Source organism: Gossypium hirsutum, chromosome D12 (genome assembly GCF_007990345.1).
Source record: "Gossypium hirsutum isolate 1008001.06 chromosome D12, Gossypium_hirsutum_v2.1, whole genome shotgun sequence".
NCBI lineage: Eukaryota > Viridiplantae > Streptophyta > Magnoliopsida > Malvales > Malvaceae > Gossypium > Gossypium hirsutum.
In genome coordinates, this window is record NC_053448.1 from 52128547 (window position 1) to 52145857 (window position 17311).

The window sequence follows — 17311 nt, forward strand, 5'->3', positions numbered from 1 at the left end:
ATACTTATCAAACTTGGTCTAGCTTAAAATATGAGTTTAAAAATTTATCCAAGTCCATCCATATTTGTAAATAATTACCCAAGTTCATTTTAAATCTGTCATTATTTTTTTAATTTTTGAAAAGAAAAGAACTATATTATTTTTAATTTAATCTTTAATAATTTTATACAATTTTTCGTTTATTAAAATTATATAGATAAACATCTTAACTTTTTTTTTTAAAAATACTTACATTACACTATTATATATTACTATAAAAAAATATAATAAAACATATTACAAACTTAAAAAATACATTGAAGAGACTTAAATGTTGACTCATTTTTCAAACTTCCCAGCCCACGCTCATTTTTTGAAAACCTTTCAAACGGACGCAGGTACAATGATCTACCTTAGCTCCTCCAAACATCATTCCAATTTGAGGCTGGAAAGTTATTAAGAAAACAACAAAACAGGGAATTTGAAGGAGGAAACTCTAAATAACTTTGTCAGAGGATGGTTCCGTTACAATAATAAGAAAAAAAAGAAGAAAAGACGAAAGATGGTTCCATTAGGATGATGATAATAATAATAATAGTAAAGGATACTAAAACCAATCACACTACAGGGCTAGACCATCCCATCTAAAACCATTTTTTTTCTCTCAGTTACAAATATTTGTCAAGGGTTATTGTACATCAAGTGGATAAAGCTAAAATCTCCTGAACCCCCGTCGCCCACACTGCCGTAGGTTTTTTCTTCTTCAATGTAGACAAATGCTAAAATATGACTACCTAATCTACACATCTCTTTCTCATTCACTCACTCACTCTCAGCGTGTTGCTTCCCTGCTGCAAGCCCTCAAGGGATATGCATCCAGGTGGAGTGAAGAAGCCTCAGAGGAACGCCCCAACATAATTTCCTCGATAGGCTTTTCGCAAAATTTATAAATTTTACTATCATACAATTCGCTTCCCCCAGGAGAAAATTACAACATTTGCTCCCCACCACACCACCTCTAGAAATCATTTCTATCCTCATCTTTCATTATTGTATTTGGACCATCGTCGCAACCAGAACCTGGAGCAAGCTCATTTAGGTCAAGGAAGCGTCGCTTTTGTGCACCATCTGCTTCATCTTGCCCACTGCCACTAGATTGCTCAGGTGCCTGGCTTTGCTCTTTCTCTACTGGATCAGAGTTACCTTCCATAGTTGGATTAACTTTCATTTCCTGCTCATCATCACTGCCATTGGAATCTTGACTTCCTTCTGAAAACTCCTCTTTCTCACTTGCATCCGAGTGTTCATCTGATGGATTCGACTTTTCAGGTTTTGACTCTGTTTCAGATTCCGACAGCTCATACTGTCTATAATTAATACGATTTCTGGTGGCTCTTTTACTACGCCTTAGACCTGATTGAAGCTCATCCACTGACCTTAGCTTAGTTTCCCTCCGAGTACGGCCTGGCAACTTCTTGACTTTTGGGGCCTCATCACTGTCCTCACTGATACTTAATGAATCCTCTTCTTCCTCCTCCTCATCTTCAGCATTTTCTTCGTCCCAACGGTACTCCTCGTCTCCTTCTGAGCTGCTGGATTGCCTTCTCTGTTTTCTTTTTCTTAGGTATTCCTCATCATATACTGCTTCTCCAACTATATCATCATCACTGTCAAAGTCAGCCTCATTATCCGAAACAGCTTCAACGAATTCCTTCGCTGAATATCGTTGAGGTCTCTGCCTCCGTCGATTGCTACAAAGGATCATACAAAAATTAGATGAAACTTTACAGCATCAATAGGAGACATTCAAGAATAAAGTATCATACCTACGATCCAATTCCCCAGATTTATTGTCATCAAAATCATCATATTCAGGAGATTTGGGGGACGGTAGATTGTAACTGTCCTGTTCAGAGCCATGTGAAGGACCGCTCAATTTTCCGTTCACAGAAGGTTCAGATTTGGCAACATCTCTTCCATTGAGAGGATCCGGTGATGGTGCTTTCCGCCTGACACATGGTCAACAGTGAGAAACCACATACAAGACAGAAGAAACAAGTCCAGATCATTGCAAGGAAATCATATCAATGTATTCAGGAATATGTCTACGTTATATATTACATACTTGGTAATCTTAATAGCCTCATTTATTGACCGATCATAATCATCTGCAAGATTATAAGAAACTATGTCAGCTTAGAAAAGCATTTATCAAAATCTAAACGCACAATTATAAGAAATTATATCAATTCAGATAAACGCATTTACCCAGAATCTGAACACTAACAAGCCCAGATAAGTCAGTTTAATACTGTCAGTATTTATGGCTAGGAACCAAAAAAAAACCACCGGAAAACTTGAATCTCCGGTTACTAAATGACAAAAATCCAGTTAAAAATTGAAAGGCATGTTGGACAGTAAAGTTCCTTACCAAATGTGTAAGTCACAGGTTTTCTGTCACGAAGGGAGCGTCCTGGACCAAGCCCATCAACAGCCAAGAAGTTATCAAGAAGAAGAGCTTGCCTATGTTGTTTTTTCAGTAACCTCTCCTTCCTCTGGGCAAAAGGAAGAATTGGATTAAGAAACAATTTTTACCTCAAGAGAAGGATAACAGTTTTGCGATGCTGCTCAAATGATAATAAGCTACTTTTTATGTACCTTGTGTTCCTTTTCAATCTCAGGAAGCATGTCGTTCTTTAACTTCTTCCCTAGTGAAGCTTCTGTTCTATTTTTACTAGCAAAAAGTTTCTCCTGCGGAAGCACATGAAACAGATAATATCAATAAAAGGACCAAATAAACGCTATAGAAGCTTTGCATTTCTAGCAAATAAAAACAGATGATTGACACAAAACTCAGTCTGTTCTTCAACAGTAGAACTGGACGGAACATCTTTGTCATCCGAACTTCTGTATGACAAAATTTAATTGTATGACCATGTCATAATAGATAAGATTACGTCCAATATGCCACTAAAGATTTTTTTTTTCAATGACAACAATTTAACATTATTGCTTAGAGGTCTTGAGAAAGATATAGGCAACGCAAGTGACTCAGAAAAAGAAAGTTTTCGTCTCAATCAGAATTGTCTCTGTTATGATCCCCGTGCCACTCCACAAAGAAAAGCAAAGGTAAAGCTCAGGGAACTTCGGTGCCAATGACATGCATGGATCAAAGCTGATAATGGCATCTATAATTATAGAACATATACCCCAACAATAACCTAGCCTAGTACATAACTTACGAACGAAAACTCCTCAGAAATTTTGTACAAGTAGGCAAGGACCACAAGGTAGTTATGTAAACATCAACTTGGATTTATTGTAGAGCAGAATACTATTATCATTATGCTTGTTATGGCCTTAAAATAAAGCAACAAGAGATGATTGGATAACAAGGAGTCACAGAAAACATGTCTGAAAACAGCATTCAGTAAAATGAATGTGGGCTGCTTCCTACCTTATATCTAACTTCGGAAGTAAGCAGAACAACAGAGTACTCTTATGAAGCCCATAATATCAACTGAACACCCAGTGCCCTACTCTATATTGTTAATGCTATAGTTTAAACCATTATCCTTCTCTAATGACTATTTCTTCCAGTGGATCTCAAACCACTTCAAAGTTAGTAGAATAAAACTTCAATAACATAGCTATTTACTTCAAAATCCTTTGTCAATGTCAGTGGAAATTTCCTTATCCATTTCTTCCACAAATTTCCATTGCAAAGTTAGTCCCAAAAATCAGTACCCCAGAGACCCAACTCAATGAGGTTGCTGTTGTATTGAAAAGCTTGAGTTTTGCTAGATTATAGAGTTAGCATGCACCGTTGCGTAGGGTGATATTTTGACCGTACCTACCTTAAATGAACAACTTACATGGAATTGCCACTGTATTGAAAAGTTTGGATTTTGCTAGATGATAGGGTTAGCATGCATTGTTATAGAGGGTGATGATCTGGTTGCACCTACCTTAAATGAGCAACTTTAGGGTTTTTCACAGAGGGCACCTGCCTACTATGAAGGTTTTGTTTGCTACAAAGACATGTACCATCCTCAGCTTGGATTTTTGAGCCGCGTGGAGGGAAAGAGAGAGAGAGAGAGAAACAATATGGTCTAACATCAATGCTTAAGCCAAGTTCCCCTTGCAAATAGACATTCCAGTGCATGAATCTATATGGCCATTTTTTCTATTTGAAAACCCCATCAGAATGTTCATCATACTGGTAACTTTCAAGAAGCATCAGATATAATGAACCATGCAAACTCAATAAAGACTGCTCAAAAGAAAGCTCTATAAGTTTCAATGTAGTGATGCATTATGAACAGCCTAATAAACCCACAAACACATAAAAGGACTTATATAAAATACACACACAACTTACAGAAATATCTTGAAATTCTTCGAAATTTGTTGCAACTGTTTCCCACAGATATGTTGCACTGTTAAGAACATGGGAACCTTTCATCTTTGCTTTCTTCAACTCAACTTTCCTTATTTCACGGTATAAGCGATGACCAACAACAGCATCATCTTCATACCTGTGCAAACAACAGAAAAAAAATTGCTTACACAACAATGCCAGCAGAGAAATATTCACAACAAAAAACTGCCATAAGTAGTCTACAAGTGCAACACTCAAACCAAACAAGCTACAAAGGGGTAACAGATAGAAGCTTTTTGATAAGCCCAAGACATTACCAGTAATTAATTCCCTGAGAATCGCCTCCGATACGTTCTTTACGAAAGGCTGAAAGTTGAACACCATGTTTAAGTGAGTTGTCAATGTAGCTTCGAATGTCATCTTGCTGCAAAAGGACAACAGATATTTCATCTCTCAGTAAGCTCCAAAGATATGATCACACAGAATTGGAAAAAAAAAAAAGCAATCCCTCCAAGTAATGAACCATTCAGAAAAGGCTGTACAACTTAACTATAAGAAGCATTTTAAATAACATAGAAGATCAAATCAGACATTTGGATCTGAAAGTCATTGTCAAGGAGTTACTACTTAGGTTGATATCAAAATTCCTTCAACAAAATGAGGAACTAAAAGAGAAGGAAGCCTTCAACTTCATGATAACAACTCTAGACACATACAGCAAAAGCCATACAGACCAGTATGTTACCGCATCAATATTCGATAAAATCCAACTGTGCCACAGGTGGTGTCCAACCATCCAAACCTGGGCTAAGGAATTCAGCCACTCGGGACTTATTTGTGATAATAGCGAATTTAGATTTTTGTGTCCCCAACATTACATGTATAGACTTGATGCTGCCCTCAAACTTATAATATATTACTAATAGAAATCAAAGTCCTAATCAAGATAAGAGAAGCATCAAGCATTTACAAATGGGATTAGAAAGACAATTTATTGATGATGATCATACCTCAACACGAATGTCACACAGTGCTTTCAGGATCACAACACGAACTCCAGGATCAAGCGACTTGTATAATTCAATCTCCGTCCTAACAAATTAGCATTCATTAGAAACACTAACAGCATTATATGTTAAAGAATATTTCAAAAGTACATAGCAACTCACCCATGTGAAGCAACAATGGGAAGATCCCCATCAGCAACCTGCAAAAATCCAAAACAATGTGTGTATATATAAGTAAGCATGCATGCCACATATTATTAAACATGAATAAAGGACTAGAGATGACAAGTTACCCAATGCCACCAGTCTCTTAATTTTCTGCAAAGAACAGTAACCCAGGTATCACGTGTAAGGGGCATCCGAGTAATTGGAGGGATTGCCTGAAATGGAGAAAGGATATTGATAACTCATTGCAGCTCCAGATAAAAATATTTTTAATGTATTTGTTTTCAGGCAAGCCATTTAAGTTAACAAATCCAGTAGAAATAGTCTTACCCACATTAATTACATATTACTTGGCCAACAAGTCCATTGGTAATTATAAGTACCAACCTAGAACTCCTTTCCCTAATCACAGACAAATGTAAAGAGCCACAATGCTTTAGGTTCACAGTCACTCATTGGGCAAAGTATCTCCTTTTAACAACTCAACTGCACAAACTACAAACAAATTTCTGATGCACATTTTGCCCCAAAAACTGTCTTATACAGATGGAAGACACAATGGCTACAGGCAACCAAAACAAGGCAGCTGGAAGTCAGGAACTACAAAATATGTTTGGATCCATACAATCAGACTACATGTTATGAGAGTCCAATAATTCATACAACTTACCACAACTTATAAACAATTTCCATGCAACTCAAAGATGAACACAATTTAGGATTTAGAATCATATCACTGGCAATTTTAATTCAGTTACCAGCAGTAGTTCCCATCAAGCACCTACTTCATGTCACTTAAGGCTTTTAATTTTCATACATGAGGCCACCTGCATTCCTTTCCAGAAAAGTCTTCAGTTAATCAGTGTTTAGCTACGGCTAACCTTTGAAGAACATAAAACCCAGTGAAGCTCCTTCCCACCCACTTACTGACTCCAGGTATCATCATTCAAAGCAATGACACATTTCACCATGTTTCCTTCCATTAGAGTGTCACCTCATTCATAAGCTTCCAAAGTGTCATCAAGCCATAAATCCACAAAAAAGACAATGCTGAATAGAACCATTGGTAACATGACGTCACTTCTCTTTGTTGATGTTTCACCATACTTCATCCAACTTTCTCATGTCAAAAAACCCAATCCAGATAAGCTGGCTTAACGAATCTTTCTTCATACCCTAGGTCTTTGTAAGCCAAGACATATACTACTCTAAGCAAATAACATACTCCAGGATCTAGAAAAAGACAGAGTTCATGTTCTGGGATTTCAACCAATAACACAGAGTTCATCCTTTTTTGACGAAAAATCAAATGTTATCATGTGAGAACTTATATCCTGAATAATGAATATTCCAAAGAAGACAACTTATCCATATAACTGTGTCCATGTTCTTTTTAACTTCATTGATCTGATATAACACATCGGAGAACTGAGAAGAGGAAGACCAGCCTAAAGAAGAAAAATGTCTATTCATGTTTTATTCAACCATTTCCTGGGGCTCAACACCACCTATGGCACCCAAAGAGAGCCCAATCCTAGCATTTGAATATAAAAGTAAAACAGATCCTTGAGTATAAAGTAAAATAGCTCCTATAACTGCATCCCATGAAAAGACTTGCATGCCAATAGCTTCATAAATAAATAAAGTTCTTAGCTGAAGAAAGCCATATTTCAAGAAGTAGATTCCATAACTATCCACCTATTACTCTACCATGTTCTGAAACACATAACTATCCACCTATTACTCTTCCATGTTCAGAAACACTTAGCACTAATCTATACACTTAAATGGCACTCAAACTAATAAAGAATCGCCTAAGAGAAAAGTCGGACTCTAGTCTCTACAAAGACCAAATTGGCTCAATAAGAACTAAAGTAATACCAAGAAGCATGAGAGAGAAAAACCTCTACGGAAAAGGGTACGTTTTAAAGCACCCAACAATAAAATCATACTTTTGAATAGATGAAGAGAAAAAGAAGAAACCTTCAACAAAGGAATATGAATATCTGCCAAAGTATAATTAGGAGTAATCAACGCTGTCTCAAACTCCTCCGCTGAGAACTCCACAGCTATATTCAAAAGCGGCCTGAAAACCTATTACGCTCAAAGCCCGTAAGCTCCCAACAAAAAGCAAAGCCACATAATGAATGAATAGAAACAGAACAGAACAAAACAAGACAACAAATTGGAAACTTACATGCAAAAAATTAAGTACGGAAGCTAACTCCCACATAGACCGAATGGTCCACCTAGGCAACTGCGATGGCTCGGGCGGAGCCACTAACGGTGTAACGATCTTGCTATTACCGCCACATTGCTGCTGCGGCGACGAAGAACCATCACTGTCGTCCTTGAGTTGCTTGGGCTGGTGGTGGTTGTGCTGCTGGTCCTTCTTGGCCTGTTTCTGCCGCCGCTCGATGGCGGCTTGCTGTTGCTGGGCGTAGAGCCTCTGGGAAGCTCGGATTGTACAAGCGCGGGAGGGACGATTGCTCCTGGTCAAGGGTGGGATCGGGGTTGCGTCGGGGGTTTGGGTAGAAGGAGTGTCGTTTTGGGGAGGAAGGGTATCGTTTTGAGGTGGGTCGGAAGGGATCGGAAGGGAAGGGGAAGAATCGAGGGACATGGTGGGGAAAGGGTGAGATCGGAACGAGGGTTTTAGGGTAGTTACGGTGGGATTAAGTGTAGGAGATTTCCATTTTGAAGAAAGCGAGAAAAGGGGAAATTAGTTTATTGTTGTTTATTTAATATAAAAAAAAAGAGTGAAAAAAGAAAAGAAATAGAATTAGGGTGATTTTATTGAGAGGAGGCTTGCTTGGGTTAAGAGGAGTGAAGAAGAAAGGAGAACCCTAGATCCCAACCATCCTTCCATTCACTTGTATTTTCCATTTTGTTTTAAATAAACAAATAAATCAGGGGAGTTTCTGTTTGGTTGGAAGGAGAAACGGATGGAGAAATAGAAAGCGAGGATGGAGAAATTTGGGGATGAACAAAAGCCTGGGTCTTTGCTTGGATCTTCTGTTTCGGGTTTATTAACCTTAGAGAAATTTGTATTTACATTATTTACCCACCCACCTGAAGTTAAAACAAAAAATTCAGTTTAATATTACGTACTTTTAATTTAAATATATATTTATTATTATTATTATTATTAATTCCAACAGTTATAATCAACAATAACAAAACCACCCCTACCTTATATCATACCTTTGTCTCATTTTTCTCAAAAACTCTTTATGGTAACTTTTAAAATTGAAATAATAATAAATTTAAACTATCCTAATTCATTTGTTTCTTTAAATTATAAAAGCAAACCTTTGATTTATTGCATCAAATCATTTTCCTTATTTTAAAAAATTATAAAACCAAAATTTAAAAAATCAAGCCTTCACATTTACATTGAAACCACAATCATTATGCACATACCTCTTGGCGTCCCAACTATAATCAAAGACTCACTACTCCTATCACCACCCTCGACTAACGATGAATTTATTATTTCAACAAATTAACGATTTCAGATTTTAAATATAAAAAAAACCTCAAAAATAAAATATAATGGTTAAACTCACATTATTACATTGATTATATATATTATGTAAAGTCGGATGGCAACTTTTATCGACAATGGCCTCTAACTTGGTTTGCAATATAAAGTATTTGTTTCACGTAGCACTTAACGGTTGAGATTGAAGATTTGTTACCCATAACAGTGCTTCAATTGAATAGATTAGATAGGTTGCACCAAAGTAATCCTATATTATAAAAAAACTCAAATTCAACTTAAAATTCAAGTTTGAAATTAAATTTGAAGTTGAAACTCAATTCCATCAATGGTTTGAGCTCAAATAATCATTACTTATTACCTAATAAATGATTAACTCAATTTTAGGTTTAACTTTAAACTCATTTGTGGTTGACTTGTGGTTTAATTGCAAATTTTTAATAATTAAAAAATAAATAATGACATTAAAGAATAAACTTGAAGCATACAATACAAACTACTCTAGTAAAGTTATATATATAATATTAAAGGTGGGAGATAAAATTACTTGAAATTGAATTCGAATTCAATTTCTTCACTTAATAGATTGAGTGCTTGTCTTGTTTATAAAGAAGCATCACAAGACTAGGTGGATAATACGAGTCGCATCAAATGCATAGGAACTGAGTAGGTAAAGATGATGAAGCCCCATATCAATAAGGAAAGGAAAGGTTTGACTACAAAGCTTGGGAGGCTCAAAAGCCTCTCTCTTTTTTTCTTACTTTGAACTCCAATTATAGAATGTTATACAAGTTGAGTTAAATTCAATTTGTGGATTAAGACAGTTTAACACCATTTAGGGTGAAGCATAAATTTTAAGCAAAAGCTAGGCCTCAAAATTCAAATTTCCACCATCAATCCTTTATAACTAGATATGGCAAACTTTGAAAAGGATTAGCATGAATTTTTTTCTAAAAACTTACAAGTTGGGGCCATGGATTAAACAGTGGTTTCAATGTCCCTTCTTCACTGCACTCATGTTATGTAGGGGCATTAAATTAATTGAAGAGCAATCCAAAAACATTCAACCAGAGGGTTCTTATGTTAAGGTGAATTACTCCCTCAAGGAATGTAGCAGCCTTCTGAGTATAACCTGATTATAAAAGTTTTTGGTATGGAAAAACAAGGCTAAAGCGGCAAGAGAACCCAATAAGGTGGCAGATGCCATAATAAGGAACGATAACATAAAGCAATGAGTTCCACTGCAACCTGATCCCCACGCCTCCTTATCATAAATAAACCCAACCACTCTCACCGAGAAAATATACGATCCAACTGGACTGGCTATCGTGATGGCATTGAATATGGTTCCCATATGTTTCACCCCGAATATTTCTGAAGCAATCGTGGGCATCAGAGACCACTGCGACCCATAACAAACACCCACCAGTATCGAACCAGCATAAAGGGCACCAGGCATACCAGATGCGATCACAGCATGACCAACACTCATGCTTGACAGGGTTAGCACCATGAACAATGGCCTTGCCCATCCTTTAACATACAGGAAATGATCCGATACATATCCAGCCCCGAACCGGCCTAGAAAATTCCAGATGCTCCACAAGGAAACCAAAGTGTTGTTCTCAAAGTTGGAGTAACCAAGAGATTCTCCTATTTGGCCAAGGTTATTCACCGTGGCAAGCCCCGACCCCATGCCACATGCCATGGCAAAGAACAAAATCCAGAAGTACACACTGGCCATGGCTTGTAAAAGATTAAGGTTGTCTTCCTCCAGTGAGTCCCTCGTATCATGAACCTCCATTTCTTGATCAAACCTTTGCCCCTCAGAAATCAAACTCTGATGAATCACGGAAGAATCTTTTTCCCTTGCTCTCAGGCTCGGCACAATGCACAGTGGCGATGAAAGTAACAGTAGAAGCACCACAAAAGTAGCGATCCGTACAAGCAATTGGAAAGTAAAGAGGTGGTCCACTATTATTACAGCCATAAGATAAGCTGCAAGTAGCAGAGCAACACATGAAATGGCATTGAGAAGCTTCTTCTCCTCTTGCTCTTTTGTGTCATAAATTCTCACAAACCACATAAGCAGCAAAGAATTGATGGTAGGCAACAGTGCCAGGATCAGCAAATACGAAGTGGGTTTGTTGTGGAATATAGTCTCATAAAATTGAATCAATATTGCTCCACTCAGACCCACAAACCCCTATCAAAAGGGGGAAGATAAGAAGTGCAACATTGAAAAGCGTAATAAATAAGAAAGAACATCAGAGTTATCCAAGACCCAAATTGAAATTTTCAAGATTTAACAGCATCCGAGAACCAAAGCCAGAATCATACCTTCATAATACCAACAGCAGTGCCACTATAATCAGGGAAGTTCCGCACAGCAGTGACCACGTTAGCAGTATTAAAGAAAGTCTGAGCATGCGCTGCCAAAAGCACGAAGAAGCACATCCCTACAACCGGAGGGCGAGGGATCAATCCAACCACGGAAGCCCAGATGAGGAAGTAGCCCATAAAGCATTGGATAGCACCAGCCGCGAGGACCAAGCAGGGTCCACCAAAATAAGCGTTGCGGCGGTTAGATGGAGTGGCGAAAGTGTAGAGGAAACCGGAAAGGACGCCGCAGTTGGCACCGATGTCTTTGAAGACGGAAACCGTGTCGAGGGTTGACTGATCATAGCGTTGGGTGGATTTGAGAATTGGGGAATAGATGGAGAAGGTGTAGAGTGAACCGCTGGTGCACTGGATCCATATGCTGGCTAGGGTTGAAATCCATTTATCGCCGAGCTTGTGTTTCAGATTCAGCCTCTCCATCGGCTGCTAACTTTGATCGATTTTTATGATTGAGTAATCAATCATCCGTCACTCTTATCTGCTCTTGTGTTGGATGGGCGGTACCTTTAACTACTGGTGATGGTTAAATATACTCTAGCGATATTATAGCATAAGATAAAAAATAAGTTATAGGTATAGCACTTAATCTTCTATCCAAATTCACCCTAGACTCTTAGTGTTCTATCTGATATGTTGTCTCTTTGCAATATTTGTAAGTAGATTGTGCTTCAGCCGTGCCACCTCAAAAAACATCTTGGTACCCTTAACACGTCAATACCATTGAATTATGTCCAGAAATTTTGAGTTAATATGTAATTTATTTTAATTTGATTTGAAATTTTTTTAATTAATTTAATTTAAGTATTTATTAAATTTAACTTAAAAATTAAAAAAAAGGTGAAATTAAAATTATATTGATAATATAATTAATTAATATTTTTATTGGTGAGAACCACACGTTTACTAATTTATATAATATATTTATAATATTTTGAATGTATTACATGAATAAATTTTGTGGAAAAAATATTAAAATTTGAATAGTATTATAAACTATTTTACACGAGATGACATGATCATGTATGTTAATTAAAATATATTTCATTTTTAACAATAAACATAAATTTATAATAAATTAATGAAAGCTTCAAGACATGTATAAATTTCATTTTTTTAAGGTTCTATTCGACTCCACTAATATTATGGTATGTAAATAAGTTACTGACAAATGAACCTCGAGGATACAATAAAATCTAATGATTGTCTACATTTTGCACTGACGGAGATAGTCCACTAACCAGAGCATACTAAGGACATCAATTTTTTCAGTAATTCTTTATAAAACAATCTAGAAATATAAAATATGATAGGAGAATAAAAAGAAACTTTGTTTCTATTTTTTTTGTTTGCGTCATACAAATGAAAGTTCACTCCTATTTATAGGAGGTCTCATGTTTTTTCATAGGAACACAACTATCTAAATTGATAGTCACATATTTTAACAATAAACATAATTATTCAATAAATGTATCCTTGAATAATCATGATTTATTATTATTAATAAAGTGATATAATTTTTTAATTTAAGTGACATAATTAACCACTATCAAATATGATTATTAAGTATGACTCCTATTTCAGTCAAATTTGAGAAATAATCTTCTAGTTAAACTCTGTTTATTTGTTTCAATCAAACTTTGGTTAGTCTAGATTATTTTATTATTATTTGATCTATAAATTTAGCCTACAAATAGGCTCTTTTACAACCTTAGAAAAATCATCCATTAGAGATTAGAACTCATAACACATTTAGAGAATTTTGTGTTTACATTTTGAGGGTTCTTTGTTTTCGAGTTTTCGGGGTTTAGTTTTTATCTCCATCTTTTGTACTCTTCGTTCTTTTGCCATTATAGTAAAATTATATTTGCCCGTGGTTTTTTATCCTCTTTGGAGGGATTTTTTCACGTTAAATTTATGTGTTCAATTTCTCAATTTCTTTCACTATTTTTACTTGTTCGTTGCTTAATCAGGTCGATCCCCAACAAGTGGTATTAGAGCTAGTTTAATTTTCATAGATCAACCCGTTTAGAGATGGCAGCAACAAGGTTTGAAATTGAGAAGTTTGATGGTGAGACAAATTTCAATCTGTGGCAAGTTCGGATGATGGCAATTCTAGTTCAAACTGGCTTGAAAAAGGTTGTTATCGAGAAAAAAGCTTGAGAATCTAAATCAAACGGAATTGGAAGAACTTGATGAAAAGGCATTGTCTACAATCCAGTTGTGCCTTGCAAATATGGTATTACAGTAGGTATTGATGGAGAATACCTTATCCGCATTATGGAAAAGGTTAAAAACTCTTTATATGACTAAGTCTTTGGCTAACTGTTTAGTGTTGAAACAACCTCTATTTACGTTTGGCATGAACGAATGTGAGCTTCTCAGAGATCGCATCAGTCAATCCATTACTCTTTTAAATGATTTAAAGAACGTTGGGGTTCAGATTGACGATGAAGATCAGGCTATGCTATTATTGTGCTCTTTACCCCCTTCATACAAGTCTTTTAAGGAGACTCTGATTTATGGTAGAGACAAACTCTCGTTCGAAGATGTGAAGGGTCATTTGTTGAGTAAAGACAAACTCGACAATGAGTTTGGTTTGGATAGCAAGGTAGATAGGCAAGCTTCCATTTGGGTAGCATCAAAGAAATGAGACAAAAGGTGTCACTATTGTAAAAAGTTAGGTCACGTCAAAGCAGATTGTTATAAACTGCGAAATAAAAGAGTTGCTGAAAGTAACGAGGAAGATGTAGCTGGTGCTAATTTGGCCGATGAAAACGGTGATGATTTTTTGTTAGTGCCAATGATTGATAACTCTAAGCTTACGTCCAAGTGGATCCTAGATTCAGGATGTTCTTTCCACATGTGTCCCAATAGAGAATGGTTCTCTACATACAATTCGGTTGAAGGTGGAGTTGTGTGCATAGGAAACGATTCATCCAGTAAGGTAATTGGTATTGGTGTTGTTAAAATTAGGATGCACGACAAGACGATTAGGACACTCTCAGATGTTAGGTATGTACCTGATTTACGAAAGAATCACATCTCATTGAGTATTTTAAACTTGAAAGGATGCAGAATCAACACTGAGTCGAGCGGCATTAAAGTATCTTGTAGAGCTCTCATTTTGTTAAAAGGTAAAAGAATCGACAGTCTTTATATTCTGGAAGGTTCTACAATGACCAGTGAAATCTGATGTCCCTCGTCCATTACGGAATCGAAGTCAACTCGTTTGGAGCAGAGGCAACTTGATCATAGGAGGGAAAATGTATGACCGTTTTGTTGAAGAGGGGTTCTTTTTAGGATGTAGGTATTGAAAATTTAGGGCATTGTGTTCGTGAAAATCAGACTCGAGTTAGTTTTAATTTGGCGGTGTACAAGTCGAAGGCTAGAAGTCTTTCAGTTTTTAAGCACAGATTCGACTCAATTAATTCTCTGCATAGTTCAAGATGGGCCCGTAGCAAGCTTTGGCAACGATGGCATTGTTGAAATATAAGTAAAGGTGGAGATTTATTAAGTATGACTCCTATTTCAGTCAAATTTGATAAATAATCTTCTAGTTAAACTCTATTTATTTGTTTCAATCAAACTCTGATTAGTCTAGATTATTTTATTATTATTTGACCTATAAATTTAGCCTATAAATAGGCTCTTTTACAACCTTAGAAAAACACTCATTAGATATTAGAACTCATAACACATTTAGAGAATTTTATGTTTACGTTTTGAGGGTTCTTTGTTTTCAGGTTTTTAGGGTTTAGTTTTTATCTACATCTTTTATACTCTTTGTTCTTTTGTCATTATAGTAAAATTATCTTTACCCGTGGTTTTTTATCCTCTTTGAAGGGTTTTTCCACGTTAAATTTGTGTGTTCAATTTCTCAATTTCTTTCACTATTTTTACTTGTTCATTGCTTAATTGGGTTGATCCCCAACAATGATAACTCTTAGTTAATAATCAATTGATATAACTTTTGATTATTTATAACTTTTTATTTACAACTATTGAAACACTATATATTTTTTGAAAATGTTCCACCAATTGCAACTACAAAAGAATGTTAAAGCCACGCAAACATCTGCAACGAGCCTAGCCAATTTTCGCAGGACTTCCCACAAAGCAATTGTAACAGCTCGTTTTTAGTGAAATCGGAATAGTGGTTTTGGGACCACAAATTCAAAGTTAAAAATTTATTTTAATATTATTTTAATATCTACAGCATGATATAATTATAGTATAAAAATTTTGTTAAGAAATTTTAACGTTTACATGTTCAACTTGATGAAAATGACTAAATCGTATAAAATGTGAAAGTTGTGTTCTATTAGCTAAAGGTGTTAAATAGCTATGAAAATTTATAGTGGAGGTCCTTATATGGCAATTAGACCATTAAATGTGATAGTGGATGTGCATAGCTTGGTAATTGAGTAATTTTTAAAGTTAGGTAAGGGTAAAATGGTAATTAGGTAAATTAATGATAAAAAATAGAATACAACAAATGGTCATCTTCTCCATTCATGCATGAATCGATTTTTACAGCCAAGAGGGGAGCTTGGAGAGTTTGAAACTTTTGGCTAGAAAATCTCTTGCATGTAAGTGAAAATCAATCCGTTTTTAATGATTTTTATGTTTTCGGGATCGTTGTAACTTAACCTAGCTAACTAGGGGGCTAATTTGAAAAACTATTGAATAGCTTGAGTTTTTACATTGATGAATATAATATGATTTTGAAGTTTAATGGATGAAAATGAATCTTTGTTGTTAGTTAAACAACTTTTGTTAAGTGATTTTTAATGAAATTGTCAAATAGGGATTAAATTGAGAAATATGAAAAAGTATGTGTTAAGTATGTAAAATTGTAAAATTTATGGGCTTCTATGAGCACAGAGGATATTCGACTAGGCTTGGGTGTGGAAAAATTGCATAAATTTCATTTTTACGAGCCTAGGGACTAAATTGTAAAGAAGTAAAAGTACAGGGGCAAAATAGTAATTTTTCCAAAATATGAATTTTGGATTGAATTGAATAGATTAAAGATTAAATGAGTTAAATTTGATTATATAGATCAAGAAAAGCAACATTCGAAATTAAATCAGGGAAAGGATAAAGTCGTGGACTAAACGATCGTATTTCTGTCATACGAGTTCGAGGTAAGTTCATGTAATTAAATTATGTATTTATATTATTTAATTTAATTATATGTACGTGAATGGTTTAAATGTATAATTATCGAGCGCATAACCGACAATGTACGAAGAATACCAAGTCTCGCTTGAACCTTAGGAATTTGTAGGATACAAATGACATGTCATTAGGGTTACCGATTTGGTTGTGGTCCTACATGTTTTGCGAACACACCATAGCTCGTATGACCTTACTGATTTTAGCTCGTGAGAGCTTACCAATTTACAACTCGTATGAGCTTACCGTTATTCAGCTCGGAGAAGCTTACCGTTTATCGCTTGTATGAGCATACATGTACAAGAATTGATGGATTACAGTTCAGTACACCTTGTGTGTACTACCCGCATATCTAACAATATTCTAAGTGGTTTAACGGGCATATTGTTATTACAAGATTACACAAGTTCAATACAAACTAGTATAGGTATTTACATGGAAATGGTTTATATATGATATACGGATACACGGTATAGATGGTACATATACATGGAATTTAATAATTGTTGGATTCAGACATGATTCTCAGTTTTATATGAATACATGGCTAACTTGGCTAATGGTTCTGTGATAGGCTTTGGCCAAATTGAATTATGTTATGCTTTGAGTTACTTACCTAAATTTATGGTTAAATGGTAAGTTTAATTCTATATTATATGAACTTACTAAGCTTAATTGTTTACTCTGTTTATTTTTCCCGTA

At 35.6% G+C, this 17311-nt stretch overlaps 2 protein-coding genes across 4 annotated transcripts; both read right to left on the reverse strand.

The window, feature by feature from the left end:
• Positions 1 to 530: 530 nt before the first annotated feature.
• On the reverse strand, positions 531 to 8604 carry LOC107946488 (DDT domain-containing protein DDR4). 3 transcript variants are annotated; one of them, XM_041107056.1, is made up of 12 exons: positions 7730 to 8604; positions 7516 to 7626; positions 5661 to 5747; positions 5530 to 5567; positions 5371 to 5452; positions 4678 to 4784; positions 4361 to 4517; positions 2638 to 2730; positions 2411 to 2534; positions 2105 to 2147; positions 1806 to 1988; positions 531 to 1730 (listed from the first exon to the last, which is right to left on the reverse strand). In XM_041107056.1, the coding sequence occupies exons 1-12, from the start codon at positions 8150 to 8152 to the stop codon at positions 998 to 1000; spliced, it is 2181 nt and encodes a 726-aa protein (XP_040962990.1). In that variant the 5' UTR covers positions 8153 to 8604; the 3' UTR covers positions 531 to 997. The 3 variants fall into 3 exon arrangements, with proteins under 3 accessions (XP_040962990.1, XP_040962992.1, XP_040962991.1); XM_041107058.1 differs by having other exon boundaries at positions 7516 to 7649; positions 7730 to 7869; XM_041107057.1 differs by lacking the exons at positions 7516 to 7626; positions 7730 to 8604 and adding an exon at positions 5863 to 5887.
• Positions 8605 to 9909: 1305 nt separating this feature from the next.
• Positions 9910 to 12049, reverse strand: LOC107946489 (protein NUCLEAR FUSION DEFECTIVE 4). Its single transcript, XM_016880837.2, has 2 exons — positions 11372 to 12049; positions 9910 to 11237 (listed from the first exon to the last, which is right to left on the reverse strand). Exons 1-2 carry the CDS (start codon positions 11849 to 11851, stop codon positions 10125 to 10127), a joined length of 1593 nt encoding a protein of 530 aa, XP_016736326.2. The 5' UTR covers positions 11852 to 12049; the 3' UTR covers positions 9910 to 10124.
• Positions 12050 to 17311: the final 5262 nt, after the last annotated feature.

Coding starts and splice junctions, on each gene's coding strand:
- LOC107946489 (XM_016880837.2), bottom strand. CDS start 11,851: ATGGAGAGGCTGAATCTGAAACACAAGCTCGGCGATAAATGGATTTCA. Junction 11,238..11,371: donor CTGCTGTTGGTATTATGAAG/GTATGATTCTGG, acceptor CCCTTTTGATAG/GGGTTTGTGGGTCTGAGTGG.
- LOC107946488 (XM_041107056.1), bottom strand. CDS start 8,152: ATGTCCCTCGATTCTTCCCCTTCCCTTCCGATCCCTTCCGACCCACCT. Junction 7,627..7,729: donor CCGTACTTAATTTTTTGCAT/GTAAGTTTCCAA, acceptor TGAGCGTAATAG/GTTTTCAGGCCGCTTTTGAA. Junction 4,518..4,677: donor TCTCAGGGAATTAATTACTG/GTAATGTCTTGG, acceptor TTGTTTGCACAG/GTATGAAGATGATGCTGTTG.